Source organism: Nuphar pumila, chromosome 2 (assembly GCF_984573655.1).
Source record: "Nuphar pumila chromosome 2, dmNupPumi1.hap1.1, whole genome shotgun sequence".
NCBI lineage: Eukaryota > Viridiplantae > Streptophyta > Magnoliopsida > Nymphaeales > Nymphaeaceae > Nuphar > Nuphar pumila.
In genome coordinates this window covers 1,583,739-1,605,659 of record NC_143250.1, presented here as the reverse complement: position 1 = coordinate 1,605,659, position 21,921 = coordinate 1,583,739, and the positions used below count along the sequence as shown (strand labels likewise).

The window sequence follows — 21,921 nt, the reverse complement described above, 5'->3', positions numbered from 1 at the left end:
TCAGATGTGCTTTAAGGCAGGCAAAAAACTATATATGTGATTCGATCATGCTCGTATGTGTGCTAAGGCAGTAAAAAAATTGAATATGTGAATATAGCATGCTCATATTTGCTCTAAGGCAGGCAAAGCAAAAAAATTTATATGTGATTCTATCATAAATGATATATAGCATGTTCATATGTGTTCTAAGGCAGTAAAAAAACTCTATATGTTATTATAGCATGCTCATATGTGTGCTAAGGCAGTCAAAAAACTGAATATGTGATTATAATATGCTCATATGTGTTCTTAGGCAGTCAAAAAACTGAATATGTGATTATAGCATGCTCATATGTGTTCTAATGCAGTCAAAAAAACTTTATATGTGATTCTATCATGCTCATATGTGTTCTTAGGCAGGCAAAAAAACTTTATATGTGATTATAGCATGCTCATATGTGCTCTAATGCAATAAAAAAACTCTATATGTTATTATAGCATGCTCATATATGCTCTAAGGCAGTCAAAAAACTGAATATGTGATTATAACATGCTCATATGTGTTCTTAGGCAGTTAAAAAACTGAATATGTGATTCGAGCATGCTCATATGTGTTCTAATGCAGTAAAAAAAACTTTATATGTGATTCTATCATGCTCATATGTGTTCTAAGGCAGACAAAAAGTTATATATATATATATATATGATTCTATCATGCTCATATGTGTGCTAAGGCAGTCAAAAAATTGAATATGTGATTATAGCATGTTCATATGTGTTCTAAGGCATCTAGAAAGACTCTATATGTGATTCTACCATGCTCAGATGTGCTTTAAGGCAGGCAAAAAACTATATATGTGATTCGATCATGCTCGTATGTGTGCTAAGGCAGTCAAAAAATTGAATATGTGAATATAGCATGCTCATATGTGCTCTAAGGCAGGCAAAGCAAAAAAATTTATATGTGATTCTATCATAAATGATATATAGCATGTTCATATGTGTTCTAAGGCAGTAAAAAAACTCTATATGTTATTATAGCATGCTCATATGTGTGCTAAGGCAGTCAAAAAACTGAATATGTGATTATAATATGCTCATATGTGTTCTTAGGCAGTCAAAAAACTGAATATGTGATTATAGCATGCTCATATGTGTTCTAATGCAGTCAAAAAAACTTTATATGTGATTCTATCATGCTCATATGTGTTCTTAGGCAGGCAAAAAAACTTTATATATGATTATAGCATGCTCATATGTGCTCTAATGCAATAAAAAAACTCTATAAGTTATTATAGCATGCTCATATGTGCTCTAAGGCAGTCAAAAAACTGAATATGTGATTATAACATGCTCATATGTGTTCTTAGACAGGCAAAAAACTGAATATGTGATTCGAGCATGCTCATATGTGTTCTAATGCAGTCAAAAAAACTTTATATGTGATTCTATCATGCACATATGTGCTCTAAGGCAGACAAAAAGTTATATATATATATGTGATTCTATCATGCTCATATGTGTGCTAAGGCAGTCAAAAAATTGAATATGTGATTATAGCATGTTCATATGTGTTCTAAGGCATCTAGAAAAACTCTATATGTGATTCTACCATGCTCAGATGTGCTTTAAGGCAGGCAAAAAACTATATATGTGATTCGATCATGCTCGTATGTGTGCTAAGGCAGTCAAAAAATTGAATATGTCAATATAGCATGCTCATATATGCTCTAAGGCAGGCAAAGCAAAAAATTTTATATGTGATTCTATCATAAATGATATATAGCATGTTCATATGTGTTCTAAGGCAGTAAAAAAACTCTATATGTTATTATAGCATGCTCATATGTGTGCTAAGGCAGTCAAAAAACTGAATATGTGATTATAATATGCTCATATGTGTTCTTAGGCAGTCAAAAAACTGAATATGTGATTATAGCATGCTCATATGTGTTCTAATGCAGTCAAAAAAACTTTATATGTGATTCTATCATGCTCATATGTTTCTTAGGCAGGCAAAAAAACTTTATATGTGATTATAGCATGCTCATATGTGCTCTAATGCAATAAAAAAACTCTATATGTTATTATAGCATGCTCATATGTGCTCTAAGGCAGTCAAAAAACTGAATATGTGATTATAACATGCTTATATGTATTCTTAGGCAGGCAAAAAACTGAATATGTGATTCGATTATGCTCATATGTGTTCTAAGGCAGACAAAAAACTGAATATGTGATTATACCTGAGAGGGACCTGGAATCGAAGATCCCCTATCCTGAACAGCGGCCTTGATCTCATTTCGGAGAAAGGGGGCGACGGTGTATTGAAAGTAGTTATTCAGTGATTCATTAATGATCTCGCATACATCATCACCGGAAAGAATAGTCAGCTGCTTGGAGCTTATGTCGGCGCAAGAAGTCGGTGAGCCGTAACTGGAAGAACCAATAACTGGTGAAGTGTTCATATTACTCCCAAACCCGAACACGCGACCTTTTTTGGGTTCACCTGCTGCAGTCACCCATGCTGTAGGATCAAATGATAGATGCTGAGTAGCGTCATCGCCATATCGCTCTACCATCTGTTGCTCATATGCCTCCTACAAAATAATGTTTAAAGTATTCATTAATAGTTAATGATAACATTATGATAACTTGCATATATATTGCAATGATTATTAATAGAATTAATACATACCGTTGTCGTTCTCGCCTTCTCTGATACGAAGACTCCCGTGGTCTTCCGTTTATTTGTTTCTACAAACACATCCTTATATGGTACACTGCCTCCTTTTTCTGCTTCCTGCGAAGTTAAATGACAAAAGATTTAGTACACAAGTTTGCAACAATACTTATAAAATTAATATTATATATTGATGAGTTACCGATTTCTTTAGGTGGCTCCCAAATGTCTTAGATCCACCTGTGTGTAGATGGGCTTCGGGCATCTTCGATCGATTTTGTGCAGCCTTCGCAGAGCGATTTCTAAATGCATCTCCCGCCCACTTATCACACATTTCATCCTAGTAATCTCTCCTGATAGTAATAGGACCATGGCCCTTCCACAGTAATGGATCATCTACTACGCCAGATGCTTTTTTTGCTGCAGTCTTCATAGTGTGCAGCATGTTTGCAAATCGATTGGCAGCCACCTTCTGCCACACCTTCCTTGCATCATTTTCTTCCACCGTAGTTGCGAAAAGATTCGAAGCCTACAAATATTTTCAGAAAGTTAGTAGACATTAATTAAATAAATTAAATATGAAACACATTAACTATGAGGAACAACTGTATACCATGAATGAGGATCACAATCTGTCTAACACCTCCTTTGGGTACTCTTTCCATTGAGCAACTGGTCCTGGCAGATGTTGAAGAAGTGAATTCCTAATCTCCCGTACTACTTCTTGTGGCTCAAACCTCGTGCTGCACATGAATTGTTACACAGTAAATATCAATATAAAATATTTAAAAGATATGCAATAATTGAAAACAAAATACTTACGGTCGATTATCGATATACACTATTTGAATGAGTCTTTTTGTGCCAGCCTGAGAAGACCCTGTTTCCTGTGTTGGCTGTTGACTTGTGCGATCAACTGGTGTAGGTGGGTCGTGTACAAGCGCAACATCATCTGTAAAAAAATACATTAGAAATTCTCAGAATGCGCATTTGAACTAATCAAGCATCCAATTAGTTATATGATATACCTATCACAGGAGCCCGTGAAGATGAAGGCTGAGCCTGGCTACTACTGGATGAGCGACCACTATAACCTCCACGAACCATATTATAACAAATAACACATGTCATATAATACATTCAAATAATTCACATCAAGTATTACAATGCATTCAAGTCATTCACATCAAGCATTGCAATGCATTCAAATAATTCAAATCATTCACATCAAGTATTGCACTAATTCAAATCATTCGTTAATTGCATAAATTATAATACATTCAGATAATTGAAATCATTAACATCAAGTATTACAATGCATTCGAATCATTCGTATCAAGTATTAATATACATTCAAATAAAATTTTTAATCATTCACACCAAGTATTGCAATACAACTCACATCAAGTATTACAATGCATTTAAATAGAGGTTTGTAGTATAAGATTTTGCTCACTAGCTTGAGAATTCTTCCTTGTCACTAGTTTGACTTTCTTTTTCTTCTTTTTCTTCTTCTTCTTTTTTTTCTTCTTCATTGTTTGCCCATCCACTTGGTACATCATTTGGATCACATTCCTCTATGAATGTTTCATCGGCCAATGGAGATATGACATGCATATCATGCGCAACATCGTGACCATAAGCGAAGTCATAGACATCATCTGATTGATAGTAATCACTGCCTTCAGCTAACTCATCTTCCTGTAACTGATCATACTCGGGGTATAGTTTGGATTTCACCTTGCAAACTGCCCACCATTCATTTCTATCTGACTTTTTTATACTCGGATATGAAGTATAATAAACTTGTTGAGCTTGCGAGGCTAATATGAATGGTTCATATGTTCCAAACCTGGATTTATGATTCACCTCCACAATGCCTGAAGCTTTGTCGAGTCTTGTTGCAGTTGGATCAAACCAATGACACTTGAATATCGTAACCCTGTTATTCATGCCTAAGTAAGTCAACTCCATTATTTCCTCTATAACACCGTAGTAATCATGTTCATTTTCACCGTAGCTGCTACCCTTGACACACACGCCACTATTTATCGTTGATTTGTTTATACCGTAGTCTTTTGTATGGAATCGATAATCATTTACGATATACCCGTTGTAGCATTGCACAACTTTGGTCGGACCATTTTCTAAATCACATATTCTTTGATCTTTAACATCACCATGGCGAACCTACGCACAGACATAAACAATTATTGTGATCACGATCAATTAAGTAACTTAGTGTTGTTTATAAGTACAAAATTTATGTTAGCTTCTTTACCAACTGTTTCAACCACTCCACAAACTTAGTTTCACGTTCTTTTTGTACTTCTGCATCTGTGAGATGTGAAACTTTGCTTTGCAACTCTAGATCAAATCGTCTGCAAACCACAAATCGTCTGAAACTTCGCATGATAGAAATTTTGTGGCAATTTCTCATCTTTAGGCAACATACTCTTCACAATCATGCACAAACTGTCAAAACATGATTGACTCAAATTATACTCGGACTTCAAATTCATTAGTTGAAGAACTGCAGACAAGATAGTGTGACTCTCACAACCGTTCCACAGTGGCTCATCAGCATCTCTAAGTAAATCATAAAATCTACTAGCTGCATCGTTTGGTGATTCTTCATCTATGGCAGTTCTTACATCACTAGAACTCATAGCAGAACCCAGTTCTGTTCCTGCGGCATCAAATATCAAATTCGTATATGGATTATCGTGCACCACATTCACCCGTGCATCAAAATCATTTCTAAATTCTTCTCCATGAAACGTCCAGTTCTGATAATCACTCACAAAACACTTCCTGTATAGGTGATGTCTAATACCATGAGGTTCTACAAATCGATTATTCTTACAAATCTTGCAAGGACACCTAATCCGACCTGTGGGATCTACTGTACTGACACTTGCCGTTGCAAATTCAATAAAACTGTCAACACCATCCATATATTCATGCGATAACTCATTGTCACTATCCTACGGTACATCTATTCACAGTTTGCAGTCATTTTGTCCTATGATGTTGCGAATAGTATCCTAACCAGTTAAAAGAGAACCATCAGAATGCTATGATAAAGAAAATATCAAATTTATCATGCAATATATGATGTCATACAATCACAAGAATTATGATACATGCATTGATAACTTAATACTTTCATGTGCAAACTATTCATGACACGATACATTCATTTGAAGCATGCTTTCAGTATACAATTTCACATGGTAGACATAATCAAATTGAAAGTAACTACATGTAAGCATGGATACAATCACATCAAACATTGCAATACATTGAAATAATTCATATCAAACAAATCTCAAACATGTATCTGCAGCAAACACACTTCAATATCCCACTAACTACTACCATGCCTAGCATGGACTCCGTACTCCAAAAATAAGAACACTTCCATATTCATACATTAAAATCATGCTCAGCATGATCTCCGAACTCCAACAAAGCAGTCCTAGATATCAACAACTAAGTGAGTGTGTGAACAATAAAGTGTTACATTCAATAAATTAAATAACATGTGATGCGCTTGCATCACTTACTCACCACAGGTATTTACCCGATTTGCATTGTTTTTGTCACTTACTTACCACGGGTGGCGGGGCACAAGCGAGTTCCGTTGAAAAATCTGCACAAAAAAACACTGTTTTAAAATGAAGTCACCACGAAAAAAAAATTGTTTCGGCAAGGGGTTGACTCCCCTGCTGTTCCTGCAGGGGGTCGACCCCCTTACGGAACATAGGGGGTTAACCCCCTTACGGAACGTAGGGAGTGAACTGACCCCCTGTTCGGGCAACGGGTCGACCCCTAGCCTGTTATGGCAGGTGGTTAACCCCCTGCCTGGGGTCGACCCCCTGCCTGGGGTCAACCCCCTGCCGGGGTCGACCCCCTGCCTGGGGTCAACCCCCTGCCGGGGTCGACCCCCTGCCCGGGTCGACCCCCTACCGGAAAGGCAGGGGGCAAGGGTCCCCTGCCGAAAAACGCAGGGGGTTAGCCCTCTGCAAGAAACGCAGGGGGTTAACCCCCTTCCGGAAAACGCAGGGATTAACCCTCTGCCGGAAAACGCGGGGGTTAACCCCCTCCGTTTTTCGGAAGGGGGTTAACCCCCTGCCGAAAACGGGAGGGGGTTAACCCCCTGCCGGAAACGGCAGGGGACGCAGGGGGTTAATCCCTTGCGTTTTCCGGCAGGGAGTTAACCCCCTGCGTGAACCGGGAGGGGGTTAACCCCCTGCCGAAAATGAGTGGGGGTTAACCCCCTGTGTGAACCGGGAGGGGGTTAACCCCCTGCGTGAAAATGGGGGTTAACCCCCTGCGTGAACCGAGAGGGGGTTAACCCCTTGCCAGAAACGGCAGGGTGTTAACCCCCTGTGTGAACCGGGAGGGGGTTAACCCCCTGCCGGAAACGGCAAGGGGTTAACCCCCTGCCGGAAATGGGAGGGGGTTAACCCCCTGCCAGAAACGGCAGGGGGTTAACCCCCTGCGTGAACCGGGAGGGGGTTAACCCCCTGCGTTTTCCGGCAGGGGGTTAACCCCCTGCCGGAAACGGGAGGGCGTTACCTTTCTCCGGGCGGCGAATGGTGGGACCGGCGGACGGTGGGAGCGGGACCGGGACCGACGAACGACGAACGGCGGGAGCGGCAAACGGCAGGAGCAACGAAAGAAGAAAAGGAAAAGCTGTCTGGGATTAGGGTTATTCGAAAGTTAGCGATGGCTTAGCGACGGATTCATTCTGTCGCTAAGCCAACGTAAAATCAAATTCGCGAAAATAGCGACGGATTATATTATGTCGCCACATCCGTCGCTATTTAGCGACGGACTAGGTTCTGTCGCTAACGTTGTCGGTAAATGGTGCGATTGTACCGACAAAACAGTCTGTCGCAACATCCGTCGCTAATTAGCGACGGACTAGGCGACGGACTATCTTCCGTCGCTATTTTCATAAGATTCATTAATTATAGCGATGAATATTTGTCGCTCGTTATTCCGTCGCTAACTATTGACGGAATCTTTCCGTCGCTAACGTCTGTCGCTAACAAAGTATTTTCTTGTAGTGAAAAGACAGGCATTTTTTGGTTTCGAACTTGTGACATTCTGTCAATTTGGTGAAGTTCAGGAGGAGTCACCCTACTAAATGAGTGAAACACTTTTGAGGATTCAATAATTATTTTTTGCCAAATGCATTGGCCAAACAAGGAAAAGAGAAAATAAGTTCCAAGAAAGCTTCATCATATCTGAATGAATCTTAATTATTGGTCTATTTTCCCTCCATTGATATTGTTCATCTTCAAACTTAAGGGAATCACAATTTTTGTGAGGCCTATCTGGAAGTGACCAATCATTTTATTGGGCTGCATTTAAAAAATAGTCAAGTTACCAATGGGGCCTACGGTTGTCTGGCAGTAGTAGTTATTTCACTTCACCTTGTGTTGCGATGTTGCAAGTTCGAATCCCAATGGTATGGTTGTATAAATAGTAGGGTCTTGCCTAACCCCACGCAGCTTTCTCTGTAGAAAAAAAAAAGGGAAATAGTCAAGTTTCTTTTTTTTTCTTTTTTTGAGGGAGGAGGAGGAGAGGGATTAGTTCAAGGAAAAAAACCCATTCTCAACCACACATTGGCTGGCCTGCATTTTGTAAAACCCTTGAGATCCCTATTTGAGGTTTGAAATTTGTGAGGGTCATAGACAGCTGGTTATCTCCAAACCAATTAAGTCCCTACGTGTCTAGGTCCAGTATTAGTCGTGGCTGTTTGGAAAATGAATTGTGGTTCCATTTATTGCTGTAATTATCAAGACAACCTTTCGCTGCGATGTAGAAAGATCAAGCAGCACCTTTCACACATTTCACAGGATGGCAAGTTTTTATTTTGATAGGCAAACTAGGGTTAGGCAGACCCCCACCAGTTATACACACTGCACCATTGGGTTTTGAACTTGCAATGTCCCCCAACACAAGGTGACGAGAATTAACTGCTCCTACCACCCAAAGTGGAGGCCATGTTGGTAGGATGAAAGTTTGTTGAATAAGATTTGTTTCTAATTTCTTTTTCCTTTTTGAAATAAAGCTTTGTTAACATTTCCAAGTGTATGTATTGACACCATGGCATACCACATGAACAGGGGTGGCAATCGGGTTGGGTCGACCGGTCAGAATACCTCAACACAAACATGACCCGTTTATTAAACGGGTTGGATGTGGAAAACACGAACACGGCCCATTTAATAAACAGGTTGGGTCAACACGACAAGATTACACGACACGATGACCCGTTTATTAAACGGGTCAACCCGATAACATAGACACGATAACCGACCCGAGTAACCCGAATAACCTATCTAATTGCAGGGCTAGCCGCGTTGTCGAAAGTAAGCCACTGCAGGAGGTGAGAAACCCTTATTGTCTCTGTCATTGTTTTGTCGAGAAGGAGTCGTGAGAGGCAACGACTGAGAAAGACATCCTCGCTATCGTCGCTCCTCTGAGCTGGAGAGGGTTCGGTCCATCTCGTTCATCGAAGATCACCCGCATCTCCGACTGCTCTTCTCCCTCTCTCTCATTTTCTCAGAGAAACAAAAGAAAAAACTGATTAGGGTTTTCTTTTTATTTTTTACTTGTAAGCATTTATTTTAAAAAAATAATTTCAGTTTTGGTGCTGAAATTTTTTGAAAATTCTAGATCAAGTCTTATATATTATTAATAGATTGTCCTGAATAACACAATTAGAAACACAAAAATGGGTTGCGGGTTGACGGGTTCGTGTAAACGGGTTGACCCGCCCGCCTACCCCGTTTATTAAACGGGTTGGCATACCCCTAACACGAACACGATCCGTTTAATAAACGGGTTAGGCGGGTCAACCCATTGATGACACAAACCTGTTTAAGCCAAACCCTAACCCAGCTAAGAAGCGGGTTGGCGGGTCCGGTCAGATTTTTCCACCCCTACATGAACCTAGTCCAAAGTGAGCTAAGACGGCAAGGCTCTTTGTAGCGCATTTGTGTATTGACTCGGCTAGGTTGCCACGCAACTTAAGACATATTCCGGGCATTTACATCGCAAATGTCGTGGGCATGATGCCTTTGTCAAAATCACAAGAGTTGAAGGGACCTCTATCTTTTGTGTTCCGCTCAAATGGGACACAAATCCCTCTGTTATCCCATTTTGAGCATAAACAAACAATGGACAAGCGAACGGGTGGAACGGCGTCTGCTGCATCCATTTCCGGGCTTAATTTTTGTTCGATCACCCCTCTGTTACGAAAAGAACAGGGATGGGGCGAACACATATTAAAAGTAAAAAAAATAAAAAAAAAAATGAGTGACGCCCTCTCAGTTTTGCCCCCCTCCTGTCTCTGTTCCTCTCCCTCCAATCCCCAGCTCTCCCTCTCTTTCTCTATCATTTGCAGCCACAGGACAATGAGAGGTCAGCGGCGAAAGGTCTCTTTCTCTTCCCTCTTCTTCTTCGTTCTTCCCCCTTCCCCCTTTCTTCTACCAAGATTCGCCAACGGCCTCTTCTTCAAGAGCAAATTGTTCTCGGAAACCCACTCTTCAAGCCGCACGTATGCCTCTCCCCACTTTTCCATATCGTTCTTTGTGTTTTTGGAAAATTTTTGATGATTTTATGATGGGGGTTTTCTTGTTTTTGCTTGTTGTGCTATCTTGGTGGTGTTGCCCTTCGAATCAGATTTCTCATCATTTCTTTTGATTTTCGAATCCAACTCAAGAATTTGCGGAATGGGTTGTCATTTTTTCACCAATTTGTTGACGGGTTATCTTTTGGCGATGAGTTTCCAGCACATGCCCTGTTTTTCCTTAATTTTTTCAGTGGATGTTTTGATCTTTGGAATTGTATGCTATTTTTTGAAGAATGGATTTATGCAGAAGAATTCGTTGTTTGCATTGAATTTCTTCTCATTTCTAGATTCAACTCAAGAATTTGAGTTATGGGTTGTCGTTTTTTACCCAATGTGTTAATGAGTTTCTTTTGGCGATGGGTTTCCATCACATCATGTTTTCCCTGAATATTCCAATGGAGTTTTATATGTTTGGAATTGATTTTTGGAGAATTCCTTTTCTTTGTTTGTCTTTTTTCTTTATTTCTGCTCAATGAAGTAATGTGACCCATTATCCATGACTGTCCAAGTTGTCTGCACATCGTCATCAAACAACTGATATTTAAAACACAGCAGCTGGAACGGTCTAAACAAACGTTGAACTTAGAACAGTTGTTAAGAACGAACTCTGTTTGTTTTATTCTTCTGTTCCCTAATTTCATGGACAAGCCATCAAACATGCCCCGAAGGACTCTCAGTAAGTCAAGTAGTAGGACATGACCACGGGCTGAATCCTGCATGATCAGACGTGGCCTAAGCAGCCAATAGAGTTGGACTCAAATTCTGATATGCATTTTACATGTGGATTTGGATGTTAGTCAGATTTGGACTTGGATTCAGATGTAAAGCTTAAAACCAAAGCCTAATCAGAATAGTGTTCTCATGTTGTTCCGTTTACCGGATCTGACTAAACGGATTCTGATACACTTACATATCCAACCCAACCTAAAGGATAGACATCCTTATTAGTATGGATACGGGTTGTCATTGGCAAATTAATCTCTTTTAAGTAATTTTTACATGATATTTCGAACATAATCAATAAAACCTAAGCTAAGCATACTATTTCATGGAATTTCAATGTTTCAATTAGAACACGTACAAGGTACATGGGTGCGCCAAATTAGAACTCGTAGAAGCTTCTAATTAAACACACCCTTCAAAAGATTGATATTTGAACATTTAATTATTTTAATTGGTCTGGCTGTTCTGATAAACTGGATATGAATGCCATAATTTATAAAGAACAAAAGTGTTTAAAAAAAATATCAACACACAGTCACATCTTTATAATGAATTTCTACAAAGGCCTTGAAATTTCTCAAACCACAAAGATACCCCTTTCTTGATCACAATGCCCCAATTTCTCATCTTATCCTTGTTAGTATCTAAAGAAGCACAGGGACAACATTTTTCAGGGGGGTACTTGGGCATTTCTTTTCTCTAGAGAGAGAGAAAGAGAGATTAAAAAAAGAACCAAACCGAGGCAGTCTTAAGGAACTAAGAAGCCAAGATGTTGCACCCTCTTATGAATTTGTCTGACCGGTCAACGTACTTGGCCCATAGTGGCCTTAGATGTGGAAAGGCAATATCTAGCCATGGCTTGGCTCGGCCGTTGAAGTGGATGACTGCAGCCTTCCTTGCAGACTCAACACTGGTGTTGGCTTGGTACCCTAACCCCAACATGTGCCAAAATGGGTCGATGATGTGCACATAACCATGGAAGGCAATCAACCCTGGCGGTAGTGTCCCCAATTGCCACAAGTTCAAGCCGGACATCAGGTTCTGCACCAAATAACTCGACAATGTTAGTCACGAAACTTAATTAATAGAGGTGTCAGCCGGTCAGACCTTCACCGAATCTGGGTGGGTCCGGACTCCGATCCGGTTCCTAAGGATTACATAAATCATACCTAGTTCATACTGGATAATTGTTTTTTTTTTTTACCAACGGGGCTCCATGTGGTTGGTAGGAGATGCCAGTGCATCATCTCCTTATGGTGGGATGTTGCAGGTTCAAACCCCAGTGGTACGTTGAATAATAACTTCCTTTCATATATATATATATATAGTAGAGCATAGGTGCTTGAAGGGTTTTTTAGATTTTTTTTTGTTTTATTTTTAAATTCTGATGGTACATATGTGATCTATGTACTTGATTTTATATGGATCAGCTCTTGAAGTGATAGATTCCTACACATGGGTGGGATTTTGTAAGGTTCAAAAAAATCAACTGACCAGAATTTTTGTAAATTTCCAAGGCTCCAAATATCATTTTTTTCATCAAAAACACGTGATCCCTATGTGGATTCCTCATAAATCGACCATGCCCAACACGTTTATGGGGTCGGAACTGCAAAAAAAAACTCCAGAAGAGCAGAAAAACTCATCAAACGCATATCACAAAGTACCTAATGTTCAAGCACCTACTCTCTCTCTCTCTCTCATATATATATATATATATATATATTATAATGAATAATTACATATCTTTATTGAAACTCATATCAGACCCAGGTCTGGTATGAAACTTCATAAACTATACCCGACTCCGTATACTAATCGGGCCTTATGGGTTCAACATGAATTCTTAACCAAGCCTCCTTTATTACCAAACTCAGATCCTATCGGATTCAATATAGGTCAGGGTCTGGTGACACCCAACCCCTTGACACCCGTAATACTTATCAAGACACAATATTGAGTCCCGTGGCGTGTTTGATTCATGAAAAAAAAATCAAAGTGGCGTGCCTTCTAGTGACAAATGTTTCAAATAGGAAAGTAATGCAAGCTTTTTTTCTTGTGAAATTTTGCAAAATTTTATATTCCTCTATTTTTTATCAGCAAAATATTGAAATAAATTCTAATAAAAAATCTAAAAACATTTTTTTATGAACAAATTAAAAAATAAAAAAGGGGCAATATTGCAATACTAACATTTTAAATGGCTGGATGCAGTGTTGTGTTTTTAGTATGTTTTTCAAAAGAAATGCCGATATTTGCTACTGTGATGTGCCAAATTGTGTTTTTTGTGGCAGAAATGTTTTATGATCATGAACTTAATTGGTCTTGTTTGGCATGATGTGCCAAACACAACCTTAAGGGTGTTTTTGTTTTATGAAAGACCAATACAATAAGCCTCATGGGGGGTTGACATAGTGGGGTGGGCCCTTGGGCGCTAGATGGGCGGTCAAGGTTTGATTCTCATGGATGTCGCCCCTCTGCACAAGCTGCCGCCCAGCATAAGCCATGGGGTTAGGGGTCTTAGTCTTGGAGTTTTATGCTGGCACGATGACTGTAGGTATGGAAGGCTGGGTCAGCACAGCCAGGTCTTTGTGCCGGGTGCGGTTTCTTCCGGTTATAAATTGAAAAAGACCAATACAATAATTACCTATGTATGTCATTTGAGATAGCATGTTTTTTGGTAGAACCCGAGGGTTCATACTTCATGCACTTGGTTCATGTTAAGTGACATACACTTCTTTCCCATAGAAGACATATCAAGGCAATATGAATGAGATATGGATGGGAGATATAGAGATACCTTTTGAAGCCAATAGTGGTAGGTTTGGCTTATGTTGGTCTTCTTCCATGCCTGCAAATCAAAGATGTTCATGCCATACGCCCACGCACAATCTCGAGGGTTGAAGTTCTCTGCAACGAGGGGATGAGAAAAATTGAGGTAGCTCTTGAGCCTCTTCGACATCACAAATGGATCGTCTCCTCTGCATGTCTCAACTGCTCCGTTCACTTTTCCTTTGAGATCAATGTCCCATAGAGGAGAAAGATCACTTTGAACGACAATATCATCGTCCAAAAACACAACCTTGTCAAGGCTCGGAAACAACTGCAAACTCCCAACAAATCAATATCCCATTCGAGATTATATAATGCAAAATTAGGCTCAATTGTGCAATAAAACAATGAGGAAACCTCTGTTGTGGCTTTCAACCATGATACCATGTGGTGGTGCACTGCACACTCTTGTTTGCATGGATCTAGCCACCAAATGTTGGATCTAATTGCATATGGTGTTTAGCATGACTTAATTAATTACCATGCTAGTTGGTTTCAAGATGGTGAGATTCAACTTTCAAGAGGGTGAAAAATGGACGGCTCACAATTCATGAAGATGAAGATAGTTTAAAAAATGGCCCAATATATCATGTTGGAATCAACTTCAATGAATAGATCTTGTAAACACTGTCTAAAAGTTAGCTTTTACTTTTGTTAATCAGATCTATGTAAATCAAGGGTATGCCTTCATATGTTATGGTGATTCTGTACTACAACAGAAGCACCCTGTAACAATTTCGTTTTTGGAAAAGGTTTTTTGCAAAATGACATTTCAGATTCTATAATACCTGAGGGAGCTGCCATTCTAACCCTTCTCAAGGGTTTCCATCTGCAAACTCCAAAGTTTATGGCTGACCGCGATGTCTGGTTAGATTTACATTGGTACACTGTATTCTTAAAAGGGAACCAAAATGCTATGTATTTGAAAAGATGTTATTGAGCAAAACAAAATGTTGTCTTCAAAAAAAGGCTAGTGTTATATAGAAGAAACTCCAAATGTATACGTTGAGGGAAAAAAAAACTCAGTACCTGTGGTAGGTATATCCTTATATGATTCATGACAGAATTATACTTGGGGCTTAGAGCTTGAAGCTTTGCAGCAACTACATATGGCCGCTCACTAGTATCAGCAACGATGGCGGATGAGCCGCCTCTATATTGAGACCTGATCTTTTGATCCTTCTCCATGGCTTCCAAAACTGGAACTTTCCCCTTTGTGAACCAATCAAAGTGATGAAGGCTCTTGACCTCTATAATAGCCGGTGTGAGCGTATGCAGCGAGAACCAGGCCTGCATTGGAGCATAAGTTTTCCGGTCGGTGATAATATGGAACACGATCTTCTCCGGCATAAGAGAATTTTCGATGAGCGATGATGCGACAACCCAAGCTGCAAGAATGTTGTCCGAAGCAAGGATGAAGTGGTAGTAAGAATTATCAACGAGTGCAGGAATGAATTCCGGTGACGGAAGTTGGAGGCGAGCTTGAGCATTGGAGGAGTACTCATTGGCAAGTTTGAGTGCAAGGCAATGAAGTTGCTTGGGTATGCTACTGGATGCCACATGACGATATAGGTATTCTTGGATCTTGGCTGCTCTAGCCTTTTGTTCAAGTTGTTCTACCTGAGAAGTTAGACATGGAAGTATATGGTTGTTGCTCAATCTAGATCATGTGTATTAACTGCTACTGACTCCTTTGAACTAAGTCACAAACTGGTAGGAGATCCAACCAAACAGGAAAATTAAAGCATCCAATAATTCAGGCTAGCTTGATTGATGTTCATCGTATTGGAATGGGAAAGTCAGACTAGCCATCAAAACAATGTTGTCAACATCGGATCGAATCAGCCTTATCGTGATTCGATGCGGAGGCCTATTCATGCCCCTCTATAAAATCAGCAATTCAGCCCTTTGGCAGTATCAAGCCGATTCCGTGCGATACTGCAGCCTGGATCCAGTCTGAATCAGCCTATTTATAATTTTTTTCTTTCTATTTTTGTGAATTTAAAAAATAATAATAATAGACAGGTTCAAAGCGATTTGATTCAGACCAATTAAAGCTTTTTTTTGGAAAACCAATTCTGAAAGCATTGCATCAAAGGCACCTAAGACCAACTCGAGTCATTGTTCGGTGAGTACACAAAACACAGAAAATCACTACTGCGTGCAGCGATTTTTTGTGTAAAATACAAACTTAGAAAATCGCTGTGTGCAGTAATTTTCTGTGTAAAACACAAACACAAAACTGTTGCACGTGCAGTGATTTTTTGTATCACAAACACAGAAAATCACTAAATGCATAGCGTTTTTCTGTTATTTGTGTGGCCCGAGTATTTAGTGAGGTACTCGAGCCCTATGACTAGATCTTCTCCAGACCAACCTGAAATTCATCTCTATAGTGATCCCTTATATATGTGCTGCCAATCATATGACAGCATTTTAAGTGGGGCCCTCATTTTGTTGCTGTGGGGCCCATGGAATGTTGTCATGTGATTGTCTGAGGGCACATAAGGGATGGCTTAAGAGATCCAAAACCCTCATACTATGACCTTTTATCCTCTCTCAGTTTTTTTATCCTCTCTCAGTTAAAACACCATTATTGCTTAATGGATACACTAGAGAAAATTATGGTAAGACAGACAAGGACCTTTATGTAATGAATTGGCCAAAGAGATTGGGGTTTTTAAGTTATCATCTATCTATGAAAGTGATGGAAAAGCTTTAGTTTGGAAGATATGTATATTTGCATTGATTTTGATGAAGGAAACACACATCTTTTTTTTAGGTGAAGGACCACTTCATGTTGGTTGGAAAGGTAAAATTATGATTGTTAAATAAGGCACATCTTTTTCAAAGATAGTACATAACCAACATAAAATATAAAATTTTCTTCTGCATAAAAAACTTAAAGCGAAGAAACTGATCTATATTTCTAAAGTATAAATCCTTACCAATGCCTTCAATTTTAATGCAAAGGTTCTGGCGTCGGTCTTGTTTATCTTGGTTTCTGCTACAAACTCTTCAAACGTTTGTGGAACCACAATACCCTCTGTCATTCCTTCATTTTTGCTTTGAAGCACTTCATAGATTTCTTCTGGAACCTTCAACAAGAATTTGGATACACATTTTTCTTAATAAATAATAGAAGATAAATATTTCAAATGAAAAAAAGAAGATAAATGTTTTTTCATCTAAAAAAAGTTCCGAAAGATTATACCAGAATATTACCTTTGAACCCCTTTTCGCCCATAGCCTTGGTCTCAGTCTTCTTCCAACACATCCTGATTGAAAGTCACAGTAAAAATTAAAATGAGATGCACACTATTTTCCTCTCAAACTACGTAATAACCGGTTACATATGGATAAATGAAACTGTCAAAAAATATTATGAACCTATTCGAAGTTTGTCTACATTATAGACTATATATTTAGCAAAGACGTGCCTTAGCGAAATTTAGTCCATATCGTGTACCCTATAAACCAGCTGAAGTCTAGCATGTTTCAGCTATATATATATATATATATATATATATAGAGAGAGAGAGAGAGAGAGAGAGAGAGAGAGAAGCTGCCTACGGCCTTAGGTGCTTATGGCAGCCTACTGCAAGTGAAGGGGGGTTCGAGTTGTTTTTCTCAAATCTGACCGCACAGATGTGTTCTGCATGGCCAATTTGCTAGGAGACGACACTTGGATCATGTTTTTTCGATAAAAAAATATAACTTTTTAAGTTGAATGTTTTTTATATTTATAAAAATTTTACACGGGAAATTTTCAAACTTTATAAAAACCTACCTGTCCATCAGAATCGAATAATGTAAGAGTCTATTCCTATAAAATCAAACACGTAGAACACATATGTATGGTCATATTCGAGAAAAACATGAAAAAGTATCCTTCAAAAGCCCCGTAGGCAGCGGTAGCCATGGATTGGTATAGGCAGCTACTTTATATATATATATATATATATATATATATATATATATATATATATATATATATATATATATATATATATATATATATATGCGTGTGTGTCATGTAAACATGCTAAATGGGTTTTTTCAGGTTATTTTATTTTTAATTTTGATTGTACGGATGTGATCTACTTAGTAGATTTTATAAGGATCATTGTTTGAAGCAATCAATTCTGACATATGGGTAGGTTTTTATATGGTTCAAAAAATCAATGGTGTAAAATCTTTGTAAAATTTTGAGGTTCCAAATATCATTTTTTATTGAAAATATATGATCCAAGTGTTGGTTCCTAGTAAATTGTGCCAAACACATCAGGTTAGAATCGAAAAAAAAGACAGGAAAAGCCGAAAAAACCATTTAGCATGTTTCATTTAACATATTTCACTTTGCATATTTGCATCACTACTCTCTCTCTCTCTCTCTCTCTATCTATATATATATATATATAGAGAGAGAGATGGATTTGTATTATATATGAAGATTATGAGCAATTGATTTTAGCCTTAAAAACTCATTTATGCATCAAATGATGATGCAAGAGCTGGTCCTTATAAACCCAATCATGTAGATCACATCTGTATGGTTAGATTTAAGAGAAAAGAAACAGGGTAGTTCTCATATTCTAGTGACTCTCTCTCTCTCTCTCTCTCTATATATATATATATATATATATATATATATCATTTGGTTGGAGGCATGTCAAGTTTACTGACAAGTTTGCTTTACCGAAGAGGTGTTACTGGAAGGTGGACACCAACCGCAAAGTTTTCATAGATTAATTTCTAAGCAAACAGATTTCTTAGGGCAAGAGGCAAGTTTTGACTCAGTAACTTTGAAAAGCCATTGTCAATTCGCAGCATGACCTGCAATATTCATATACAATCCTATGCTTATCACAAGAGCATATTGATTTGTATTAACGTTTACTTAATAGTCACTCAAGCGCATGCAGTTATATGGTCATATAATATAGTCATATTATTTGTTATATTCAATTACCACGCGCCCCAACATAGTGCTATTATGCATATATACTTTGTGCTATGGTTGCCAAAGGGAAGGGCTGCTGCATGGAAGTTGACTAGGTTGGAATTTGTAATATATAAATCTTTGGACAAATAAATAGGGTAAATATAAAAATTAAGACAATTCAATGAAAATTACACGTGTTATTGTTGGAGAATGTGATTTTCTCTGCAAATAACATTCGACGTATTAAACTCCATTTTTTTTAAGCATATTGATTAGCTGATTCCAGCAAATGTGTAAAAATATCGATTCAAAGTTTGTGGTTCTGCTAAGTGTGCAATGCCAAAGGGCAGTCCTGTTAACCAAAAGATAGTTTTTTTTTAGGAATTAACAAAAAGATAGTGTATATTGAAAAGGTCAGGCTATGTTGGGGCACGTAAGGCTGGATGGTTGTGTCCTGAACCAGGAGTTTTACCTTGCAGGGAGGCAGGCCCATTAAGTGATCTGGTTCTTGGTGAGGTTTGTCATAAAAAAAAGTTCAGACTATGACTTAACAGTTGGCAGCCAAAATTATTGCAACTTTTTCCAGCCTAAATTTTTAATCAGGCAAAACCTTCCATTTTTCAGAATTAATTTGGGTGAGCAAGTGAGGGGGCACTCTGTAACTGTGGGCCTCATGCAATGCTGTCATGTGTTTCACTAGTGTCACATAGCCATGGTACTTAGTCGCTCCTTGATCTCAACTCAACTCGGTGACCCAGAAGTTTTAACTGTTTGGCAATGGGTCAATCCCTCCCTAGAAACTCCTTAGTTGAAGAGAAGGAAATTCTATCATTATTCCTGCAGAACCAATCAAATGGTTGGGAAAGTGTTCAGCCTCAACCAAGGGGCCCAACGTAGTGGCTGCCTCTATATTAAAAGGGGACCCTACCACTCCCCACTGCCTAATTAAAAAACAAAGCAGATCCAGTGTTCTGCCCAACCACTGGCTGCCACATACCCCTGCCCCCTTATTTTAAAGGGGACCCATGCCTCCCCCTCCCTTCAAAAGAGCCTATTAGGTGTTGGTTCCGAACACTGGATCACGCCTCATTAAAAAGGTGCGAACACTCGATCACCAAACCATTTCTCAGACTGCTGCCACATTTCTCTAAATAAAAGCTCGTCAAACTCTATGGCTTTTTCGTTTTTCCTTTTTGACACATAATTCTCTATTTATTCTCTTACTCCGTGTATATAAATTATTATCCATCGTTACTACTGCGTGAAAACAAAAATTGGGTTTCATTTCTTTTCTTTACCTGTTCTTAATGCGAAGCATAATTATTATCTGTGGTTACTAATGCGTGAAAAAAAAAATTGGGTTTCATTCCTCTTCTTCTTTACCTGCTCTTAAGGTGAAGCATGCATGGATTGAGAAAAACACAATGAAAAAACAATTCATTAAATTAGCGCAAAAACATTCTTTATGATGCTATCGAATTAAAAAAAGAAGCAATCAACGCTCTTAACACACAAACACACATGTGAAATGTAAGTAACTAATGAAAATTTGAAAAATTTTGCTCACATATTTTGGAAAAGCTACAAGAGAGAGAGAGAGAGAGAGAGAGAGAGAGAGAGAGAGAGAGAGAGACCTCTACTGCAGCAAAGTGGAATAAGTCAACATGTGCGTCAGATGTGGGTGGATAGTTGAGAAGATATGCATTAGCCGAGATCATCTTTCCCCTTCTACATCCTACCATCTCTAAATTAGACCTTGGTTACACAAAAACAAACTTAAACAGTGATAACTGAACTCCCACTTGATTACCATATTTGTTTCTCTTTTTCTAAAGTGATAACTGAACCGTTTTGCTTTCCACGTTTTACTAATTCTACCACCATCCTAGAACCAACAATCCTGATATCCTACAATTTTACCACAGTAAAAAAAATTCATCCACCAACTTTTCTGTAATGACCACCTCAAAAAGGAAAAAACTTTGCTCAATAACCCGAAGTACCCTAAACTGTCTGCCAATTCTAGGATGTTATTTCACGTCCAAATAACGTTACCAACTTGGTTATTACTTATAACAAGAGTCAAGAAAATTTCCCTTGATGACAATATAACAAAACAAAACTAACGTTAAGATTAGAGAAACAAGCAATACCTAAAGAAGAACACCTGCCATGACCATCGAGTCTATCCATGGCCGTCAGCACAAAAACAAACCGAACCATGAACGTGATGAACAGCAAAGTGTAGAACACAGTCCTGTAAGAGACCCTTCTAGACCCACCAACCTTCACCTTGATCAACTCCCTGAACCCTTTGCCGGTGGACACGGTCACGCTCTTCAAGCTGGGAGAGATATGGAACTGCATCTCGCCAACCCCACAATGTACACCAGCAAGAGCAGACCAAACCCTATGAAATGAATGAAAAGTTACCAAATCGAAGAGACCCCAACAACCAGTTTTGCTATTTTCTTCTATGTGGGAGTCTGGAGGGAGAGGGAGGGAGGGGGAGAATAATGCTGTTAATGGAAGGCGTGTCTGGTTTCCTTGTTGCTTTCCCTCACCAACCCTTTGCTTTAGCTTCGTTTGCACTGAAAAAATGGACTTAACATTCCAACTCCTCCACTTTGTTTTCTGCTTCTCTTTTTTTATTTTTGGTTGGCTGATAATCTTAGTTCTAGCTTGGAGAAAATGAGGCCGTGTTAGAATGGTGGCTTCGAATTGTGGTAACCTTCTTTGTTGCCAGAGTTGGGGTCACCGTTGGTTTGTGATGTGTGTGTTGATGGCGGGCTCTGCGCAACTGGTGGTTCAGAAAAAGACTCCCCACTGAACCAAATTTGATGTTTTCTTTTTTTTTTCCACAAATTTCAAGAGCACGCCTAAAGTTTTGGCGATAATAATAATTTGCAATCAAAATGATACTTTTTTTGGATTTTTTTTCTCTAAAATATACATAAAGTTTTGGCAATTATATAACATACATTTAATGACAACTTTGACAAAAGTAAACCTTGGGTTTTCTTAATTAACCATGAAAAAGTTTAGGTATATTTTTAACGATATCAAGTGTTTGTTATTATCGCTCAAAGTTTATGTTTTTTTATT

At 38.6% G+C, this 21,921-nt stretch overlaps 1 protein-coding gene across 1 annotated transcript; it reads right to left on the bottom strand.

Moving 5' to 3' along the window:
- Nucleotides 1–11,795: 11,795 nt before the first annotated feature.
- On the bottom strand, nt 11,796–21,183 carry LOC149844412 (putative galacturonosyltransferase 12). Its single transcript, XM_089997146.1, has 6 exons — nt 20,984–21,183; nt 17,086–17,149; nt 16,820–16,969; nt 14,901–15,491; nt 13,840–14,142; nt 11,796–12,080 (listed from the first exon to the last, which is right to left on the bottom strand). Exons 1-6 carry the CDS (start codon nt 21,181–21,183, stop codon nt 11,796–11,798), a joined length of 1,593 nt encoding a protein of 530 aa, XP_089853272.1.
- Between the last annotated feature and the right edge of the window lie 738 nt (nt 21,184–21,921).